General features: G+C 35.8%; 1 protein-coding gene across 1 annotated transcript in view; it reads left to right on the top strand.

Annotated features, from left to right (window-relative positions):
- LOC128641842 (testis-expressed protein 2-like) overlaps positions 1 to 23,283 on the top strand; it is a 109,070-nt gene that overhangs the window by 7,326 nt on the left and 78,461 nt on the right. The window contains exon 2 of the mRNA XM_053694401.1: positions 1,374 to 2,706. Within this exon, the coding sequence (XP_053550376.1) occupies positions 1,396 to 2,706 (1,311 nt within the window). The 5' untranslated portion in view covers positions 1,374 to 1,395. The remainder of the gene's footprint in view (positions 1 to 1,373; positions 2,707 to 23,283) is intronic.

Below are 23,283 nucleotides of genomic sequence, written 5' to 3'. Positions count from 1 at the left end.
ACAGATAAAGAGAGAGATATGTAGATAAACAAAGATATAGATAGATAGATAGATAGATAGATAATAGATAGATAAATAGATGATAGATACATAGAAAGCACAATAGATAAACTAAAAGAAAGAGGTAAACAGAGAAACAGAGAGATAGGTAGATGGATAGATAGATAGATAGATAGATAGATAGATGATAAATAGATAGATAATAGATAGATAGATAATAGATAGATAGCTGATAAATAGATAGATAGATAGATAGATAGATAGTCACCCTGCAGATGTGTTCATTCTTGGAAAGGAGTGTATTGCTTTTTGACAAAGAAGTGCATTATACTGACAAAGCTGTTCTGTTTATCCTGCTACTGTCGTTATAAATTAGGTCATCTCTTTGTCTTCAAATCAACAAATGTGTAGAGCCCCAGATAATTCTGGGCACATCTATTTTAAAGACCAGATTGACCAGGAAATGAGTTATGTCCGATAAAGAGGATTGTAAGAAATGTAATGACTGTCACAAACACCAGTACTAGAATTAAAATACTTTTGCCACTACTGCAAGATAATTTACAATAGTTAGAAAGAAAAAGCACAATTTATCCAAATGATCTGAATAATATTGTATATCCAGGAACTCAGAAGAGATGTGCATTTTTCATATACATTACTAGAGAGATTGCATAATGCTGAGAACCTGACAGCTACTAATCCCAAAATGTTTGCTTCTGGTCATTAAAGTAAAAATTAAACATTCATGAACAACTTCTATTATCAAATTTGCTTCATTCTCTTGGTATCCCTTGCCGAAGAGCATACCTAGGTATTCTCATAAACAGGAGGTATGCCTCTTGTCATTTGCTTACTAGAAGTGTTCAGCTAGCACCCAGTAGTGCATTGCAGCTCCTGAGCCTACTCTTCAACAAAGGATACCAAAAACAAAGCAAATTTGATTATAGTAGTAAAGACAAATTGTTTAAAATTTGAATCATTAAAGTTTGACTACTGTCCCTTTAACTGTTTAACTATATATATTAATAGAAGTTTCTTTACTGGCTTCTAAAACTATGCACCTGGTTTACCCTGACTGGCACCTACGTTTCTTATAAGTTGGTGTCCATGTCTTAAGATTTCTTTACATATATAAAATATGGTCTATTTAAAGAGACACAGAAACTGCTCCAATTGAAAAGGCCAATTTACACAAACCTACCCAAACAATGTTGGTGCAGTGTTTTCTGGGGACTATAATGACCCATTAAAAAGGTACCAAAAATATTGATCATTACTAACATAAGCAATAACTAATCTAAAGCAATCTAAATCAATTTGTCCTTTTGTTATACATCTGTTTTTTTTCTAACGCCTTCTTTTTTTCCTAGAAATAAAGCCATGTTTTGAAGAATGTCTGACCCATCTGAAGTCAGTGCTGTTGAGGAAGGTTCTCCTTCAGTTAACAGTTCAATAACTTGCTCCACACAAGTTGATAACTTGCCTTATGTCCCACAAGCGATAACCATTCAGTTAACTAAAGTACACAGTGAAGAAAACTGGGAAAATTTAGATGAGAGTGAGCTCATTTTCACATTGGATCAAGATGATGATGCTGGCTCAGGATCTATAGTTGAGAAACCCGTATCCCCAGCACATTTCCATTCTGCAGGACACTCTGGAATTGTGGTGAATGAATTGGCCTTGGCTGCATACGAGTGTGTTGGTGATGTTTTGTTGTGTAATGAAACCCAGAGATGCCTCTCCCCATTATTTCCAAGCTCGCCTACATCCAAACCACTCATCAATTTGGTGAAATCTGTCTCCACTGAAATTGAGTCTAAGGACCCTTCGCCACATAAGCCTCATCCCTTGGTAAATCTAGTCAAGTCCATCTCTACAGAAATTTCCCGGCTGGAGCCTGAGGTGACACAATCCAAGTCAGACTCTAAACTCAACGTTCACCTCTGGAGACAGATAACCCAACCTAAAAATAAGAATGGAGACTCCAGGACAGCTCCCTCATCTCCAAGCATGTCACCATCTGAGAGTAAAGGAATGTTTTTTAATGTCCAGGATGTAGAAGCAAAACTGGAAGATACTAAGAGGAGGCTTTCAGAAGCCATGCAAGAACCCTTGAGTATGCTTAGTAAGATAATAGGAGATGAACCTAGTTCCAGTTCCAGATATAGAACTAATTCTCCTGTAGTATTAGCACAAGAGTCCCCAACCAGCCAAAGGGATCAAGTGCTTTTTGATGCAAGGAACACGTTATCAATATATCGAAGAAATGAAGAAGCTGAGAGTTTAGTCTTCACAGAAAGTACAACAAAACCTGTCCATAAAGACTCCCTGAAAAACTATTGCAACTACGAAATCTGTTCATATGGCGATGTAATTCAGGTAGTAGAGTTATCAACCAATGACAGTTCAGAAGTAGACTCTCCTGGTGCCAATCTCCAGCCTCCACTTCATCGCAGTGATGTGCCATGCAGTGCTCTGGCCTGTGTTGCAATCTTAACTTACAACTTTTTCATTTGGCCTCTTCCATCATATATATCAGGTCTTTTGCTTGGTCTGGCAAGTGGCTTTCTTTTAGGCTTTTTTTTAATTTTGTTGTTTGTGCCCAAAACAACTTATTCCACCAGACATGCACGTTTCGTACAGGAGAAGTTAAAATCCTCTTTAGCAACACCTAAACCCCAGGAACCTGATATAATGAAGGTAAGAAATATTTACTTTAGACTTTCATTATATCCATGAAATAGAAAAAAAATAAAAACATAAATAAAACTATACATTCAAAAGTCCCAAACAGAAAGAAATGTCATGTGAGTGGGGTCTACCTGTGGCTATTAGTATTTTGTGTCTACGTCAAAGTTATTTAGACGTCTTTAATATGGGTCTTTACCTTTTTTTGTATCAAAAGTAGTAACAGGAATATGTGAAAGGTTTAACTTGGTGAACTTTATTTTTTTTTATCATATATTACTAAGTAACTAGAGGTAGCAGCAGACCAAGATTTTAGTAAACATATGGTTGAGAACAGATGTGGTAAACCACACTACCCACTGATCAAGTCAATTGTACTTTATTAAAAACTAATATGTTTATAAATCTTAAAATGTTTACTTCATGATTCAAGTAGGGAATACAATTTTGAACAACCTTTCAATTTACTTCTATTATCTAATTTGCTTCATTCCCTTGGTATCCTTTGTTGAAGAAAGAGTAATGCACATGGGTGAGCCAATAACATGAGGTATATAAGTGCAGCCACCAATCAACAGCTTCTGAACCTACCTAGGTATGCTTTTAAACAAAGAATACCAAGAGAACTAAACAAATTAGGTAACAGAAGTTAATTGGAAAGTTGTTTAAAATTGCATGTTCTCTCTAAACCATGAAAGAAAAAAAATCTTGGTTTCACGTCCCTTTAAGGATTAAAGTTGAACATTTTTGGCCAAACAATGGATTGTAAAGTGCATGAAACTAACTGCTAGGTAATGACTTTAATTGCATGACCCCAAAGACAGTTATTTTGCCCATTGTATGGCCTCTTGTGCAGCAATCATTTTTCACTGTGAAATATTCCTACTTGTTAACTTTATTTATATGGCTGTAAGTTTTCCCCTCCTTGCTAAGGGCTTGATTACAAGTGGAGTGCTATTTTATCGTGTGCCCATAAATGGGCAAATTCGCCCGTTTGAGGACGCAAGATAAATAACCATTACAAGTGGCTGGCTATTGCTACCACGAGCTCGCGGTAGCAATTAGCGCTCAGAAATTTAACCAGAGGTCTGATTTTCTAAATGTTCCCTAATTGCCCCCAAAATACAGTGAGTAGTTCTTTTTTAAAATGAACAAATGCTAGCATTTTTTAAAGGAAAAAACGGCACTGAAAAGCGCCTTTACATTGCGGTCTATGGGTTCTGTGTGTTCTCTGTAAATATATATGTATATTCTTATATAAATATATATATTTATGTGTTAATATGTGTGTATACACATATAAACACATATGTAGATAATCCTATACATATATGTTTATATTTGCTGCCTATCGCTGTGTGACCTACCCCTGTGCTAGTTCTCATGTTCTTTATATGAATGATATACTTAAAGGGACAGTAAAGTCAAAATGAAACTTACATGATTCAGATAGAACATGCAATTTTAAAGAACTTTCTAATTTACTGCAATTATCAAATTTGCTTTGTTCTCTTGGTATTCCTTGTTGAAAAGCATACCTAGGTAGGCTCAGGGCCAGCAATGCACTACAGGGAGCTAGCTGGGGATTGGTGGTTGCACATATATGCCTTTTGCCATTGGCTCACCAGATGTGTTCAGCTAGCTCCCAACAGTGCATAACTGCTCCCGATCCTACTCTTCAACAAACAATACCAAGAAAACAAAGCAAATTTGATAATAGAATTAATTTGAAAATGTGTTTAAAATTGTATGCTCTACCCAAATAACAACAGTTTAATTTTGACTTTACTGTCCCTTTAAATTCTTTCTAACATATGAAAAAGCGAAAACCACTGAAGCATTGTTGTTCCTAATAATAGTTCTCAAAGAGCACAATACAGATGACTAGATTTTACAAAAGGCCTGAAAATATAGTGTGCGGTTAGCGGGAGTTACTTCACTGCATCGCTATGGAATTTAGCCAGTGCTGGAGCCAAGTCTTAGAATGAACAATATATCAGCATAAAGCAATGCCAGGCTTGGCTGCACACTTCCTATCACGCTAGACCTCAAGTCAAAAATAATAATAAAAAGACTCATTTGGCTGAGATTGTCTCTAAAAAGCTATGTGAGCCACTGCAAGGGAAGATTCAGTTGTACTGCTTCATGCTGTAGGATCTGGGCTGCAGAATGAACCATAAGAGGAAGCCATTATATTTCTTAAAAAAAGAAATGGTGTTTGATTTAAAAAAAATGATGGAAATGCAATGGAAAATGTGTTGTTGCCTTATAGGAATGAAAATATTATATTGATCTGTTTCTATTTTAAAATATAACATTGTGCACAAACTGTATTTATTGCTAAGGTAGTCCAGAGTGGTGTATTTGCCAAGGAAATCCTACATCTGCAACAATTTGAGATTATATTTGCATTCCTGTATTTCTCAATACTGGAGACCAAAGACAGGTGACCCCATTAGATAACCAGGGACCACTGATTTGTTATAATATTAATAATATATTAACCCTTTGAGTGCTAAGCACTATCCCACCTGGGTGCTAAGCTGTTTTAAGGTTGTTGTTTTTTTTGTTTTTGTTTTTATTTTAAATATATTTTTTTTTTACTTTTTTTCCCAAGATCCCAAAGACTTACACTGTTGGAACGGTTAGGTGATTACCTTTCTAACGGTGGGTCTTGGGGGTTTGTAGCTGCTTAGATGCCTAAGATACAGGCTTCTAAGCAGCATGCCCCCTTTTCCTATAGTTAGCATTGTCATTTTGTTAATAAAGTTGTGCAGTGACGTCATCATGTCATTGTGCGTGACGTCACCACGCAAAACGGGAAGCCCCAGCGACGCCTGGGGGTTAGACTTAGGATTTTTTAAGGTTTTTTTGGGGGGATTTGTTTTATTTAGAGTAGGGATGGGCAGAAAAAGAGCTAAATGCCCTTTAAATGCAATGCCCAAACTAATGCCCTTTTCAGGGCAATGGGTAATTTAGGTTTTTTAGTGTTAGGGTCTTTTATTTTGGGGGGTGGGGGGGTTTAATGTTAGGTGTATATTTTTTGTAAAAGAGCTGATTATCTTGGGGCAATGCCCGGCATTTTAAGGGCTACTGGTAGTTTATTATTAGAGTAGGGGGTGTTTTTATTTTGGGGGGTCTTTTTTATTTTCATAGGAATTAATTAATTAATTTTGTGAAATTTGGTAATTTGATTTTTTTATTTTCTGTAATGTTAGCTTTTTTTCAATTTTTTGTAAACTTATTATTATTTTTTATCTTTTGAATGTATTCGTTTAGGTAATTTGGGTTTATTTAATGGGGTGTTAAGTTAGGGGTTGTTAGGTTAGGGGGTGTTAGGTTAGTACTAAATTAGCTTAGAGGAGTATGTGTTTGTGTGTGTGTACACATGTATGTACTGTATATGTATGCGTATGTACAGTATGTGTGTGTACATATGTATGTGTGTGTACAGTATGTGTGTACACAATGTATGTATATGTATGCGTATGTACAGTGTGTGTGTGTAGATATGTATGTGTGTGTATGTACAGTATGTGTGTACACAATGTATGTATATGTATGTGTGTGTACAGTATGTGTGTGTACATATGTATGTGTATGTACAGTATGTGTGTACACAATGTATGTATATGTATGTGTGTGTACAGTATGTGTGTGTACATATGTATGTGTATGTACAGTATGTGTGTGTACATATGTATGTGTATGTATGCGAATGTACAGTATGTGTGTGTATATGTGTGTGTATGTATGTATGTGTATGTACAGTATGTGTGTACATATGTATGTGTATGCATGCATATGTACAGTATGTGTGTGTACACATGTATGTATATGTATGTGTACGTACAGTATGTGTGTGTACATATGTATATGTATGTGTATGTACAGTATGTGTGTGTATATATGTAAGTATGTGTATGTATGTGTATGTACAGTATGTGTGTGTACATATGTATGTGTATGTATGAGTATGTACAGTATGTGTGTGTACATATGTATGTGTATGTACAGTATGTGTGTGTACATATGTATGTATATGTATGTGTATGTACAGAATGTGGGTGTACACATGTATGTGTATGTATATGTATGTACAGTATGTGTGTGTACATAGGTATGTGTATGTATGTGTATGTACAGTATGTGTGTGTACATATGTATGTGTATGTACAGTATGTGTGTACATATGTATGTGTATGTATGTGTATGTACAGTATGTGTGTATACATATATATGTGTATGTATGTGTATGTACAGTATGTGTGTACATATGTATGTGTATTTATGTGTATGTACAGTATGTGTGTGTACATATGTATGTGTATGTGTATGTACAGTATGTGTGTACATTTGTATGTGTATGTATGTGTATGTACAGTATGTGTGTGTACATATGTATGTATATGTATGTGTATGTACAGTGTGTGTGTACATTTGTATGTGTATGTATGTGTATGTACAGTATGTGTGTGTACATATGTATGTATATGTATGTGTATGTACAGTGTGTGTGTGTACATATGTAGGTATATGTATGTGTATGTATAGTATGTGTGTACATATGTATGTATATGTATGTGTATGTACAGTATGTGTGTGTACATATGTATGTATATGTATGTGTATGTACAGTGTGTGTGTGTACATATGTAGGTATATGTATGTGTATGTACAGTATGTGTGTACATATGTATGTATATGTATGTGTATGTACAGTGTGTGTGTGTACATATGTAGGTATATGTATGTGTATGTACAGTATGTGTGTACATATGTATGTATATCTATGTGTATGTACAGTATGTGTGTGTACATATGTATGTATATGTATGTGTATGTACAGTATGTGTGTGTACATAGGTATGTGAATGTATGTTAATGTACAGTATGTGTGTGTATGTATGTGTATGTACAGTATGTGTGTACATATGTATCTGAATGTACAGTATGTGTGTGTACATATGTATATGTATGCATGTATTTGTATGTATGTGTATGTACAGTATGTGTGTGTATATATGTATGTGTATGTACAGTATGTGTGTGTACATATGTATGTGTATGTATATGTATGTACAGTATGTGTGTGTACATAGGTATGTGTATGTACAGTATGTGTGTATATATGTATGTGTATGTACAGTATGTGTGTGTACATAGGTATGTTTATGTACAGTATGTGTGTGTACATATGTATGTGTATGTATTTATGTGTATGTGTGTGTAGATATATATTTGTATGTACAGTACATGTGTGTGCATATTAATGTGTGAATTACATATGTAAGTGTATGCATGTGCATTTGTGTATACATGTGTATGTGTGAACATATGTATGTATGTGTGTGCAGATATGTACTGTATGTGTATGTGTCTGAATAATTATGTGTATGCATGTGATTGTGTACATATGAAAAGAACTGTGCAAAAGTTTTTGGCAGGTGTGAAAAAATGCTTGAAAGCAAGAAAAATTAGATATTAATAGTTTATTTTTTATCAATTAACAAAATGCAAAGTGAGTGAACAAAAGAAAAATCTATATCAAATCATTAGCACCTGTTTGGTATAATTGTTTCATAATGCACCTGACTACGCCTACAAAATCATTGACTTTGCACAAGTGTACCTAGAAGAATTGATGCTGTTTTGAAGACAAAATGTGTCAGACCAAATATTGATTTGAATTAGATTTTTCTTCTGTTCACTCACTTTGCATTTTGTTAATTGATAAAAATAAACTATTAACATTTCTATATTTGAAAGCATTCTTTCTTTACAGAATTTTTAAACCTGCGTAAAACATTTGCACAGTAATGTGTATGTGTATGTATGTGTATGTATATATATATATATATATATATATATATATATGTGTGTGTGTGTGTGTTTGTGTACATATGTATGTGTATGTATGTATGTGTGTACATAAGTATGTGTAGGTATGTATGTATGTATATGTGTGTACATATGTATGTGTTTGTGTGTGTACATGTTGTGTACATATATAGTGTTAGTGTGTGTGTACATATGTATGGGCATGTATGTGTTTGTGTGTGTAGTACATGTGTACATATGCATGTGTATTTGTGTGTACATATGTATGTGTTTGTGGTTGTACATATGCATGTGTGTGTACATATTCATGTGTATGTGTGTGTACATATGTATTTGTTTGTGTGTGAACATATATATGTTTTTGTGTGTGTAGTGTACATATGTATGTGTAGGTGTGTGTACATATGTATGCGTACATATGTATGTGTATGTATGTGTTTGTATGTGTACATATGCATGCATATTTATATATGTATGTGTATATATATGTACATATGTGTGTATATGTATGTGCTTGTGGGTGTACATATACATGTGTATGTGTGTGTACATATGTATATGTTTGTGGTTGTACATATGCATGTGTGTGTGTACATATTTATGTGTATGTGTGTATATATGTATTTGTGTGTGTACATATATATGTGTGTGTGTGTACATATATATTTGTGTGTGTACATATATATGTGTTTATATATATATATGTGTGTGTTTGTGTGTGTAGTGTACATATGTATGTGTGTGTACATAAGTATGTGTACATATGTATGTGTATGTATGTGTACATATGTATACGTGTTTATATGTGTATGTATATGTACATATGTATGTGTGTGTGTACATATGTATGTGTTTGTGAGTGTACATAAGTATGTGTGTGTATATATGTATGTGTGTGTGTACATATTTATGAGTACACATACATACACATGTACACACACATACATACATATATACATACACTTTTGAGCCCTTCCTAGTCCAACACTGTCATATACCATATCCCTTTAAATCAGTCTTAAAACACTTTTATTAATAAGAAAATAAACATATATTTAATCTAATATATTTAGTCCAACACTGTCATATACCATATCCCTTTAAATCAGTCTTAAAACACTTTTATTAATAAGAAAATAAACATATATTTAATCTAATATGTACAAATATGTGTGAAATACTTTCTTAACATATTATGTGTTTTATTATATTTTATTCTAGCCCTAACACTTTATTTTTAAGCACTATTATGAATTGCGCTCACGCACTACACATTACTCTACACTAATATGAGTGATGTTAGTGTGCCCTATGCTATCCTTTGAAAGTATAAGGCACGCTAAAAATGTCGGCTAGGCTAAAATCCTCTTATAAAACTATTTTACACTTGAAATACTAGATTGTGTGCTATTCTTAGTGCAGTGCACAAAATGGATAGCACACCTGCGCTATCAATAGTACTCCACTTGTAATCTCTGTCTATGCCGGTTAAAGGGATAGTAAACATCAAACATGTTATTGTTTAAAAAGATAGATAATCCCTTTATTTACCATTCCCCAGTTTTGCATAACCAACACTGTTATAGAAATATACTTTTTACCTCTGTAATTGCCTTGTATCTAAGCTTCTGCTGACTGCCTCCTTATCTCAGATCTTTTGACAGACTTGCATTTCAGGCAATTAGTGCTGACTCTTAAATAACTTTACGTGCATGAGCACAGTGTTATCTATATGAAACACATGAACTAGCACCCTCTAGTGGTGAAAAACTGTCAAATGCATTCAGTTGAGAGGTGGCCTTCAAGGGCTTAGAAATTAGCATATGAGCCTACCTAGGTTTGGCTTTCAACAAAGAATAACAAGAGAACAAAGCAAATGTGATGATAAAAGTAAATTAGAAAGTTGTTTAAAATGACATGCCCTATCTGAATCATGAAAGTTTGTTTAATAAGTCGATAGATAGCAAAAACATCTGAGTAATGGAGTTTTACTTACCCATTCCCCAGCTTTGCACAACTAACATTGTTATATTAATTTACTCTATAACATTTAAACCTTTAAATTTCTGTCTGTTTCTAAGCCACTACATACTTATCACATGCTTTTTTATTTGCTATTTCATGTGGGCCATATAGATAACATTGTGTTCAAGCCCGTGGAGTTATTTAAGAGTCAGTACAACACAGCACTAATTGGCTAAATGCAAGTCAATAGATAATAAATAAAAAGTCATGTGATCAGGGGGCTGTCAGAAGATGCTTAGATACAAGGTAATCACAGAGGTAAAATGTATATTAATATAACTGTGTTGGTGATTCAAAACTGGGAAATGGTTAATAAAGGGATTGTCTATCTTTTAAAATAATAAAACATAATTTATGTAAGAACTTACCTGATAAATTCATTTCTTTCATATTAGCAAGAGTCCATGAGCTAGTGACGTATGGGATATACATTCCTACCAGGAGGGGCAAAGTTTCCCAAACCTCAAAATGCCTATAAATACACCCCTCACCACACCCACAATTCAGTTTAACGAATAGCCAAGAAGTGGGGTGATAAAAAAGTGCGAAAGCATATAAAATAAGGAATTGGAATAATTGTGCTTTATACAAAAATCATAACCACCACAAAAAAAGGGCGGGCCTCATGGACTCTTGCTAATATGAAAGAAATGAATTTATCAGGTAAGTTCTTACATAAATTATGTTTTCTTTCATGTAATTAGCAAGAGTCCATGAGCTAGTGACGTATGGGATAATGACTACCCAAGATGTGGATCTTTCCACACAAGAGTCACTAGAGAGGGAGGGATAAAATAAAGACAGCCAATTCCTGCTGAAAATAATCCACACCCAAAATAAAGTTTAATGAAAAACATAAGCAGAAGATTCAAACTGAAACCGCTGCCTGAAGTACTTTTCTACCAAAAACTGCTTCAGAAGAAGAAAATACATCAAAATGGTAGAATTTAGTAAAAGTATGCAAAGAGGACCAAGTTGCTGCTTTGCAAATCTGATCAATCGAAGCTTCATTCCTAAACGCCCAGGAAGTAGAAACTGACCTAGTAGAATGAGCTGTGATCCTCTGAGGCGGAGTTTTACCCGACTCAACATAGGCAAGATGAATTAAAGATTTCAACCAAGATGCCAAAGAAATGGCAGAAGCTTTCTGGCCTTTTCTAGAACCGGAAAAGATAACAAATAAACTAGAAGTCTTTCGGAAAGACTTAGTAGCTTCAACATAATATTTCAAAGCTCTAACAACATCCAAAGAATGCAACGATTTCTCCTTAGAATTCTTAGGATTAGGACATAATGAAGGAACCACAATTTCTCTACTAATGTTGTTGGAATTCACAACTTTAGGTAAAAATTCGAAAGAAGTTCGCAACACCGCCTTATCCTGATGAAAAATCAGAAAAGGAGACTCACAAGAAAGAGCAGATAATTCAGAAACTCTTCTGGCAGAAGAGATTGCCAAAAGGAACAAAACTTTCCAAGAAAGTAATTTAATGTCCAATGAATGCATAGGTTCAAACGGAGGAGCTTGAAGAGCCCCCAGAACCAAATTCAAACTCCAAGGAGGAGAAATTGACTTAATGACAGGTTTTATACGAACCAAAGCTTGTACAAAACAATGAATATCAGGAAGAATAGCAATCTTTCTGTGAAAAAGAACAGAAAGAGCAGAGATTTGACCTTTCAAGGAACTTGCGGACAAACCCTTATCTAAACCATCCTGAAGAAACTGTAAAATTCTCGGTATTCTAAAAGAATGCCAAGAAAAATGATGAGAAAGACACCAAGAAATATAGGTCTTCCAGACTCTATAATATATCTCTCTAGATACAGATTTACGCGCCTGTAACATAGTATTAATCACAGAGTCAGAGAAACCTCTTTGACCAAGAATCAAGCGTTCAATCTCCATACCTTTAAATTTAAGGATTTCAGATCCTGATGGAAAAAAGGACCTTGCGACAGAAGGTCTGGTCTTAACGGAAGAGTCCACGGTTGGCAAGAGGCCATCCGGACAAGATCCGCATACCAAAACCTGTGAGGCCATGCCGGAGCTACCAGCAGAACAAACGAGCATTCCTTCAGAATCTTGGAGATTACTCTTGGAAGAAGAACTAGAGGCGGAAAGATATAGGCAGGATGATACTTCCAAGGAAGTGATAATGCATCCACTGCCTCCGCCTGAGGATCCCGGGATCTGGACAGATACCTGAGAAGTTTCTTGTTTAGATGAGACGCCATCAGATCTATTTCTGGAAGTTCCCACATTTGAACAATCTGAAGAAATACCTCTGGGTGAAGAGACCATTCGCCCGGATGCAACGTTTGGCGACTGAGATAATCTGCTTCCCAATTGTCTATACCTGGGATATGAACCGCAGAGATTAGACAGGAGCTGGATTCCGCCCAAACCAGAATTCGAGATACTTCTTTCATAGCCAGAGGACTGTGAGTCCCTCCTTGATGATTGATGTATGCCACAGTTGTGACATTGTCTGTCTGAAAACAAATGAACGATTCTCTCTTCAGAAGAGGCCAAAACTGAAGAGCTCTGAAAATTGCACGGAGTTCCAAAATATTGATCGGTAAAATCACCTCCTGAGATTCCCAAACTCCTTGTGCTATCAGAGATCCCCACACTGCTCCCCAACCTGTGAGACTTGCATTTGTTGAAATTACAGTCCAGGTCGGAAGCACAAAAGAAGCCCCCTGAATTAAACGATGGTGATCTGTCCACCACGTTAGAGAGTGTCGTACAATCTGTTTTAAAGATATTAATTGAGATATCTTTGTGTAATCCTTGCACCATTGATTCAGCATACAGAGCTGAAGAGGTCGCATGTGAAAACGAGCAAAGGGGATCGCGTCCGATGCAGCAGTCATAAGACCTAGAATTTCCATGCATAAGGCTACCGAAGGGAATGATTGTGACTGAAGATTTCGACAAGCTGAAATCAATTTTAGACGTCTCTTGTCTGTCAAAGACAGAGTCATGGACACTGAATCTATCTGGAAACCCAGAAAGGTTACCCTTGTCTGAGGAATCAATGAACTTTTTGGTAAATTGATCCTCCAACCATGATCTTGAAGAAACAACACAAGTCGATTCGTATGAGATTCTGCTAAATGTAAAGACTGAGCAAGTACCAAGATATCGTCCAAATAAGGAAATACCACAATACCCTGTTCTCTGATTACAGACAGAAGGGCACCGAGAACCTTTGTAAAAATTCTTGGAGCTGTAGCTAGGCCAAACGGCAGAGCCACAAACTGGTAATGCTTGTCCAGAAAAGAGAATCTCAGGAACTGATAATGATCTGGATGAATCGGAATATGCAGATATGCATCCTGTAAATCTATTGTGGACATATAATGCCCTTGCTGAACAAAAGGCAAGATAGTCCTTACAGTTACCATTTTGAACGTTGGTATCCTTACATAACGATTCAATATTTTTAGATCCAGAACTGGTCTGAAGGAATTCTCCTTCTTTGGTACAATGAAGAGATTTGAATAAAACCCCATCCCCTGTTCCGAAACTGGAACTGGCATAATTACTCCAGCCAACTCTAGATCTGAAACACAATTCAGAAATGCTTGAGCTTTCACTGGATTTACTGGGACACGGGAAAGAAAAAATCTCTTTGCAGGAGGTCTCATCTTGAAACCAATTCTGTACCCTTCTGAAACAATGTTCTGAATCCAAAGATTGTGAACAGAATTGATCCAAATTTCTTTGAAAAAACGTAACCTGCCCCCTACCAGCTGAGCTGGAATGAGGGCCGCACCTTCATGTGGACTTAGAAGCAGGCTTTGCCTTTCTAGAAGGCTTGGATTTATTCCAGACTGGAGATGGTTTCCAAACTGAAACTGCTCCTGAGGATGAAGGATCAGGCTTTTGTTCTTTGTTGAAACGAAAGGAACGAAAACTATTATTAGCCCTGTTTTTACCCTTAGATTTTTTATCCTGTGGTAAAAAAGTTCCTTTCCCACCAGTAACAGTTGAGATAATAGAATCCAACTGAGAACCAAATAATTTGTTACCCTGGAAAGAAATGGCAAGTAGAGTTGATTTAGAAGCCATATCAGCATTCCAAGTCTTAAGCCATAAAGCTCTTCTAGCTAAAATAGCTAGAGACATAAACCTGACATCAACTCTGATAATATCAAAAATGGCATCACAGATAAAATTATTAGCATGCTGAAGAAGAATAATAATATTATGAGAATCATGATCCGTTACTTGTTGCGCTAAAGTTTCCAACCAAAAAGTTGAAGCTGCAGCAACATCAGCCAATGATATAGCAGGTCTAAGAAGATTACCTGAACACAGATAAGCTTTTCTTAGAAAGGATTCAATTTTCCTATCTAAAGGATCCTTAAACGAAGTACCATCTGACGTAGGAATAGTAGTACGTTTAGCAAGGGTAGAAATAGCCCCATCAACTCTAGGGATTTTGTCCCAAAATTCTAATCTGTCAGACGGCACAGGATATAATTGCTTAAAACGTTTAGAAGGAGTAAATGAATTACCCAATTTATCCCATTCTTTAGAAATTACTTCAGAAATAGCATTAGGAACAGGAAAAACTTCTGGAATAACCACAGGAGATTTAAATACCTTATCTAAACGTTTAGAATTAGTATCAAGAGGACCAGAATCCTCTATTTCTAAAGCAATTAGTACTTCTTTAAGTAAAGAACGAATACATTCCATTTTAAATAAATATGAAGATTTATCAGCATCAATCTCTGAGACAGAATCCTCTGAACCAGAAGAGTCATCAGAATCAGAATGATGATGTTCATTTAAAAATTCATCTGTAGGGAGAGAAGTTTTAAAAGATTTTTTATGTTTTCTAGAAGGAGAAATAACAGACATAGCCTTCTTGATGGATTCAGAAACAAAATCTCTTATGTTATCAGGAACATTCTGCACCTTAGATGTTGAAGGAACTGCAACAGGCAATGGTACATTACTAAAGGAAATATTATCTGCATTAACAAGTTTGTCATGACAATTAATACAAACAACAGCCGGAGGAATAGCTACCAAAAGTTTACAGCAGATACACTTAGCTTTGGTAGTTCCAGCACTAGACAGCGATTTTCCTGAAGTATCTTCTGACTCAGATGCAACGTGAGACATCTTGCAATATGTAAGAGAAAAAACAACATATAAAGCAAAATTGATCAAATTCCTTAAATGACAGTTTCAGGAATGGGAAAAAATGCCATAGAACAAGCTTCTAGCAACCAGAAGCAATGAAAAATGAAACTTAAATAATGTGGAGACAAAAGCGATGCCCATATTTTTTAGCGCCAAATAAGACGCCCACATTATTTGGCGCCTAAATGCTTTTGGCGCCAAAAATGACGCCACATCCGGAACGCCGACATTTTTGGCGCAAAAGAACGTCAAAAAATGACGCAACTTCCGGCGACACGTATGACGCCGGAAACGGAAAATATTTTTTTGCGCCAAAAAAGTCAGCGCCAAGAATGACGCAATAAAATGAAGCATTTTCAGCCCCCGCGAGCCTAACAGCCCACAGGGAAAAAAGAGTGAAATTTTTAAGGTAAGAAAAAATGTTTGATTCAAATGCATTATCCCAAATATGAAACTGACTGTCTGAAAATAAGGAATGTTGAACATTCTGAGTCAAGGCAAATAAATGTTTGAATACATATATTTAGAACTTTATAAACAAAGTGCCCAACCATAGCTTAGAGTGTCACAGAAAATAAGATTTACTTACCCCAGGACACTCATCTACATGTTTGTAGAAAGCCAAACCAGTACTGAAACGAGAATCAGCAGAGGTAATGGTATATAAATAAGAGTATATCGTCGATCTGAAAAGGGAGGTAAGAGATGAATCTCTACGACCGATAACAGAGAACCTATGAAATAGACCCTGTAGAAGGAGATCACTGCATTCAAATAGGCAATACTCTCCTCACATCCCTCTGACATTCACTGCACGCTGAGAGGAAAACCGGGCTCCAACTTGCTGCGGAGCGCATATCAATGTAGAATCTAGCACAAACTTACTTCACCACCTCCATAGGAGGCAAAGTTTGTAAAACTGAATTGTGGGTGTGGTGAGGGGTGTATTTATAGGCATTTTGAGGTTTGGGAAACTTTGCCCCTCCTGGTAGGAATGTATATCCCATACGTCACTAGCTCATGGACTCTTGCTAATTACATGAAAGAAAAATTATATTGTAGACTGTCCCTTTAAGTCCCATGTTATTCAGTACACGTTGGTAAATAATTTTTTTGAAATGCTAGGATTTACCAGTGCCTAAATAAAGGTGACTTTCAGTCATGAAGTATAAAAAACTACATGCTAAGAGTACCTTTATTTGGCCACAAGTTATTGCCAAGCTGAGTGCCTCCGACCACCCACAGCAAAACTCCTTTTTATCAACAGCGTCCTCTTAGCCAATAGCGTGCTAGCCATACAGCAGAATTCTGATCAGCTTCCACAACTATTGGCTAAGAGGTGAAAACATCACCTCACTGAAAAAAAAGGAGTTTTACCGTTTTAGGCGCTGAGGTCGGCAATAACTTGTGGCTAAATAAAGCTACTTTCAGCACAATGTTTTTTATACTTCATGACTGAAAGTCACCTTTATTTATGGCTCTGGTAAATCCTAGCATTTCAAAATGGATTTACCACCACTTTAATACCAGTATTTTCTCATTTAAATAGTAAGTACAATGACTGTGAAATTAGCACTTCCATTGAAAGTATTGGACACACTATTTTTGTATCAGGTGTATTAAAAATGCTTAAGTTAAATATTTCGCTTTGGCCAAAAATGTGCTTTATTAGTTGTGGTTAACTTGTCATTTAGGCCGTATTGTTTCACTGTGCTTGTAATGAAAATAAAATAAAATCATGTTATATTAAAAAAAATTAAATTTATTAGAAAACAAAAAAAATATTCAGTATAATTTATTGGTTGCTTGCACTGGTATATGAATGAACAAAACATTTCTTGATAGAGGAAGTGCAGAGTTCTTAATACATAATAGAACTTTATCCAAGTTGGTTCTGAAAAAGCATTACAGACTAAAGCTAACCATTGTCATCATTAAAGAAAAGTGACATTGAAAATGTTATCCCCCATGAAAGGGTTAAACACACAGTAGAAGTACTTCTTAAGACATGCACAGCACTGCAAGTCCCAAGCGGAAACCGAAGCTAGTTACACAGCTTAGTTGTGCAACTAGCTCTGTTGATTGGATCAGGAATGGTTTCCACTCAGCACCAGCAGTGCTCTGCAGGTCCCAAGCAGTATTTCTACTATGGTTTTAACCCCTTTTGTGGATTAGAGCATGCCATTTTCCACTAGTATGGCCTTTTAATTAAAGGGACAGCCAACACCAGAATTATTGTTGTTTTAAAAGATAGATAATCCCTTAATTACCAATTCCCCAGTTTTGCATAACCAACACAGTTATAATTATGAAACATGACAAGACGGGCGCCTCATGTGTATATCAGTATGTTACAACAAGACAGATACAAGAAGCCAAATGGGTACTCACATTAGGCCGTAGTACACCTATGTACTAATAGATGCAGGCCGGTAACTCTAGGTGTACCGGCTAACCTTAGTAGACCAAAGACAGGGCTGCTCTCCTCCTCACAGATATATCCAGAGCTGAATGAAAGATAGGAGACAAGAGGGGCGCCTCATGTGTATATCAGTATGTTGCACCAAATATAAACATTTAAGAAGCCAGGTGGGTACTCACATTTTTTTTCTTAGTACACTTATGTACTAGTAGGTGCAGGCTAGTAGCTTAAGGTGTACCAGCTAACCCTCTCCAGGTGTAGATAGGCCAAAGCAGAGGGACTCTGCTCTTCCAGGTGGTGATATAGGGTGTCAGTTGCAGCAGTATATACTGCCTGATGAAACAGCCCATGCTGCGGCTGAGAAACGTGTTGCATCCCAAACCTTTGCTTGTTTATGTTTTTAAACTTGTTTTAATATCTGTTTTTAATAAACTAATTTGCATAATACAAGTGCTGGTTTACCTTCATATATAGCAGTATATACTGCTGCAACTGACTCCCTATATCACCACCTGGAAGAGCAGAGTCCCTCTGCTTTGGCCTATCTACACCTGGAGAGGGTTTGCTGGTACACCTTAAGCTACTAGCCTGCACCTACTAGTACATAAGTGTACTAAGAAAAAATGTGAGTACCCATCTGACTTCTTAAATGTTTATATTTGGTACAGTTATAATTATACACGTGTTACCCCTGTAATTACCTTGTATCTAAGCCTTAGCAGACTGCCCCCTTATTTCAGTTCTTTTGACAGACTTGCATTTTAGCCAATCAGAGCTGTCTCCATGGTAAATTCACGTGCATGAGCTCAATGTTATCTATATAAAACATGTGAACTAATGTCCCCCAGTGGTGAAAAACTATCAAAATGCATTTAGATTAGAGGCGGCCTTCAAGGTCTAAGAAATTAGCATATGAACCTCCTAGGTTTAGCTTTCAACTAAGAATACCAAGAGAACAAAGCAAAATTGGTGATAAAAGTAAATTGGAAAGTTGTTTAAAATTACATGCCCTATTTAAAACATGAAAGTTTTTTTTTTTACTTGACATTCCCTTTAAGGTAAATAAAACCTTGTTGCTGTGTAAATTCACTACCAGGAGTTTTAGACAAAAACTTGCTTAAAGTCCTGGAGAATGTTTAGCAGTTTTGCTATTACTCTATTTAAACCTTTTTTTTTTTTATTTACCTATGAAACCTATAGATTTTTTGGCATAAAAGAGCTTTCAGTGGATAACAATTTTAAAATAGCTATTTATTCAAAGACATTATTGTAAATTTACCAAAAAAAAAAAAAAGTATGTAAACTATTATCATATTCCCCAAAAATCTGTAGCTTTCTAACTGTAGAAAAAAATCTCTTAAAATGTGTCCACTGGCAACTTCTGATTCAGCTAAAACCACACGTATATATTTTTCATTATTTTTTATTATTTTAAGGTGTTTATCTGCAGTTTTGTATACAATGATGCAATGTGGTAACTTTCATTTGGTATAACAGAACTGCCCAAATTCTCAAAATTGCCTTTTATATATATATATATATATATATACATACCAAAATTCATTAAAATTATGGGGGGAGATAAAAAACTGAAATTAAAATCCTCCATGTCTCAAAATTAAATCAATGTAAATATTTGCATAGGAAATTAGTACATCCAGGCAAGTATCCCCGCTTGCTTTTCCCCAGAAATTCTTAATATACAATGTTTCCAATGCACAAGAGAATTGTGGGTAAGATATGCAAATTAGATATGCAAATTCTCAGTTTTTTTGCTTCAAAAATACTGTTTTGACACAGCGGTCCTTTTAAACAGGACTATGACAGCAAACCAGAAATCACTCACTAGACAAGCCTGTTTCGTTCTTTTTAGAACTCATCAGTAGGAGATAGATTTCTGGTTGCTGCATTGGAAAAGCTATTTTCATGGTTAAACCAAAATTCATTAAAATTATGGGGGGAGATAAAAAACTGAAATTAAAATCCTCCATGTCTCAAAATTAAATCATTGTAAATATTTGCATAGGAAATTAGTACATCTAGGCAAGTATCCCCGCTTGCTTTTCCCCAGAAATTCTTAATATACAATGTTTCCAATGCACAAGAGAATTGTGGGTAAGATATGCAAATTAGATATGCAAATTCTCAGTTTTTTTGCATCAAAAATACTGTTTTGACACAGCGATCCTTTTAAACAGGACTATGACAGCAAACCAGAAATATTTTTTTAAAGGGACATTGTACACTAGATTTTTTTTGCATAAATGTTTTGTAGATGATCCATTTATATATTTATATATGCCCAATACAATCAAGAAAATTATATATATCACATAGAGATATATATATAATCTCTTTTTCCGTACCAAATCATGTTGATAACAATTCAAATCCTTTTATTACTTTATAAATAAATACATTTTCTTTCATGTAATTAGCAAGAGTCCATGAGCTAGTGACGTATGGGATATACATTCCTACCAGGAGGGGCAAAGTTTCCCAAACCTCAAAATGCCTATAAATACACCCCTCACCACACCCACAACTCAGTTTTACAAACTTTGCCTCATATGGAGGTGGTGAAGTAAGTTTGTGCTAGATTCTACGTTGATATGCGCTCCGCAGCAAGTTGGAGCCCGGTTTTCCTCTCAGCGTGCAGTGAATGTCAGAGGGATGTGAGGAGAGTATTGCCTATTTGAATGCAGTGATCTCCTTCTACGGGGTCTATTTCATAGGTTCTCTGTTATCGGTCGTAGAGATTCATCTCTTACCTCCCTTTTCAGATCGACGATATACTCTTATTTATATACCATTACCTCTGCTGATTCTCGTTTCAGTACTGGTTTGGCTTTCTACAAACATGTAGATGAGTGTCCTGGGGTAAGTAAATCTTATGTTCTGTGACACTCTAAGCTATGGTTGGGCACTTTGTTTATAAAGTTCTAAATATATGTATTCAAACATTTATTTGCCTTGACTCAGAATGTTCAACATTCCTTATTTTCAGACAGTCAGTTTCATATTTGGGATAATGCATTTGAATCAAACATTTTTTCTTACCTTAAAAATTTGACTCTTTTTTCCCTGTGGGCTGCTTCATTTTATTGCGTCATTCTTGGCGCGGACTTTTTTGGCGCAAAAAATCTTTTCCGTTTCCGGCGTCATACGTGTCGCCGGAAGTTGCGTCATTTTTTGACGTTCTTTTTGCGCCAAAAATGTCGGCGTTCCGGATGTGGCGTCATTTTTGGCGCCAAAAGCATTTAGGCGCCAAATAATGTGGGCGTCTTATTTGGCGCTAAAAAATATGGGCGTCGCTTTTGTCTCCACATTATTTAAGTCTCATTTTTCATTGCTTCTGGTTGCTAGAAGCTTGTTCTTTGGCATTTTTTCCCATTCCTGAAACTGTCATTTAAGGAATTTGATCAATTTTGCTTTATATGTTGTTTTTTCTCTTACATATTGCAAGATGTCTCACGTTGCATCTGAGTCAGAAGATACTTCAGGAAAATCGCTGTCTAGTGCTGGAACTACCAAAGCTAAGTGTATCTGCTGTAAACTTTTGGTAGCTATTCCTCCGGCTGTTGTTTGTATTAATTGTCATGACAAACTTGTTAATGCAGATAATATTTCCTTTAGTAATGTACCATTGCCTGTTGCAGTTCCTTCAACATCTAAGGTGCAGAATGTTCCTGATAACATAAGAGATTTTGTTTCTGAATCCATCAAGAAGGCTATGTCTGTTATTTCTCCTTCTAGAAAACATAAAAAATCTTTTAAAACTTCTCTCCCTACAGATTAATTTTTAAATGAACATCATCATTCTGATTCTGATGACTCTTCTGGTTCAGAGGATTCTGTCTCAGAGATTGATGCTGATAAATCTTCATATTTATTTAAAATGGAATTTATTCGTTCTTTACTTAAAGAAGTACTAATTGCTTTAGAAATAGAGGATTCTGGTCCTCTTGATACTAATTCTAAACGTTTAGATAAGGTATTTAAATCTCCTGTGGTTATTCCAGAAGTTTTTCCTGTTCCTAATGCTATTTCTGAAGTAATTTCTAAAGAATGGGATAAATTGGGTAATTCATTTACTCCTTCTAAACGTTTTAAGCAATTATATCCTGTGCCGTCTGACAGATTAGAATTTTGGGACAAAATCCCTAGAGTTGATGGGGCTATTTCTACCCTTGCTAAACGTACTACTATTCCTACGTCAGATGGTACTTCGTTTAAGGATCCTTTAGATAGGAAAATTGAATCCTTTCTAAGAAAAGCTTATCTGTGTTCAGGTAATCTTCTTAGACCTGCTATATCATTGGCTGATGTTGCTGCAGCTTCAACTTTTTGGTTGGAAACTTTAGCGCAACAAGTAACGGATCATGATTCTCATAATATTATTATTCTTCTTCAGCATGCTAATAATTTTATCTGTGATGCCATTTTTGATATTATCAGAGTTGATGTCAGGTTTATGTCTCTAGCTATTTTAGCTAGAAGAGCTTTATGGCTTAAGACTTGGAATGCTGATATGGCTTCTAAATCAACTCTACTTTCCATTTCTTTCCAGGGTAACAAATTATTTGGTTCTCAGTTGGATTCTATTATCTCAACTGTTACTGGTGGGAAAGGAACTTTTTTACCACAGGATAAAAAATCTAAGGGTAAAAACAGGGCTAATAATAGTTTTCGTTCCTTTCGTTTCAACAAAGAACAAAAGCCTGATCCTTCATCCTCAGGAGCAGTTTCAGTTTGGAAACCATCTCCAGTCTGGAATAAATCCAAGCCTTCTAGAAAGGCAAAGCCTGCTTCTAAGTCCACATGAAGGTGCGGCCCTCATTCCAGCTCAGCTGGTAGGGGGCAGGTTACGTTTTTTCAAAGAAATTTGGATCAATTCTGTTCACAATCTTTGGATTCAGAACATTGTTTCAGAAGGGTACAGAATTGGTTTCAAGATGAGACCTCCTGCAAAGAGATTTTTTCTTTCCCGTGTCCCAGTAAATCCAGTGAAAGCTCAAGCATTTCTGAATTGTGTTTCAGATCTAGAGTTGGCTGGAGTAATTATGCCAGTTCCAGTTTCGGAACAGGGGATGGGGTTTTATTCAAATCTCTTCATTGTACCAAAGAAGGAGAA

This window comes from Bombina bombina, chromosome 11 (assembly GCF_027579735.1).
Source record: "Bombina bombina isolate aBomBom1 chromosome 11, aBomBom1.pri, whole genome shotgun sequence".
In the NCBI taxonomy this organism is placed as follows: Eukaryota; Metazoa; Chordata; class Amphibia; order Anura; family Bombinatoridae; genus Bombina; species Bombina bombina.
This window is presented reverse-complemented; position numbering and strand designations above follow the sequence as displayed.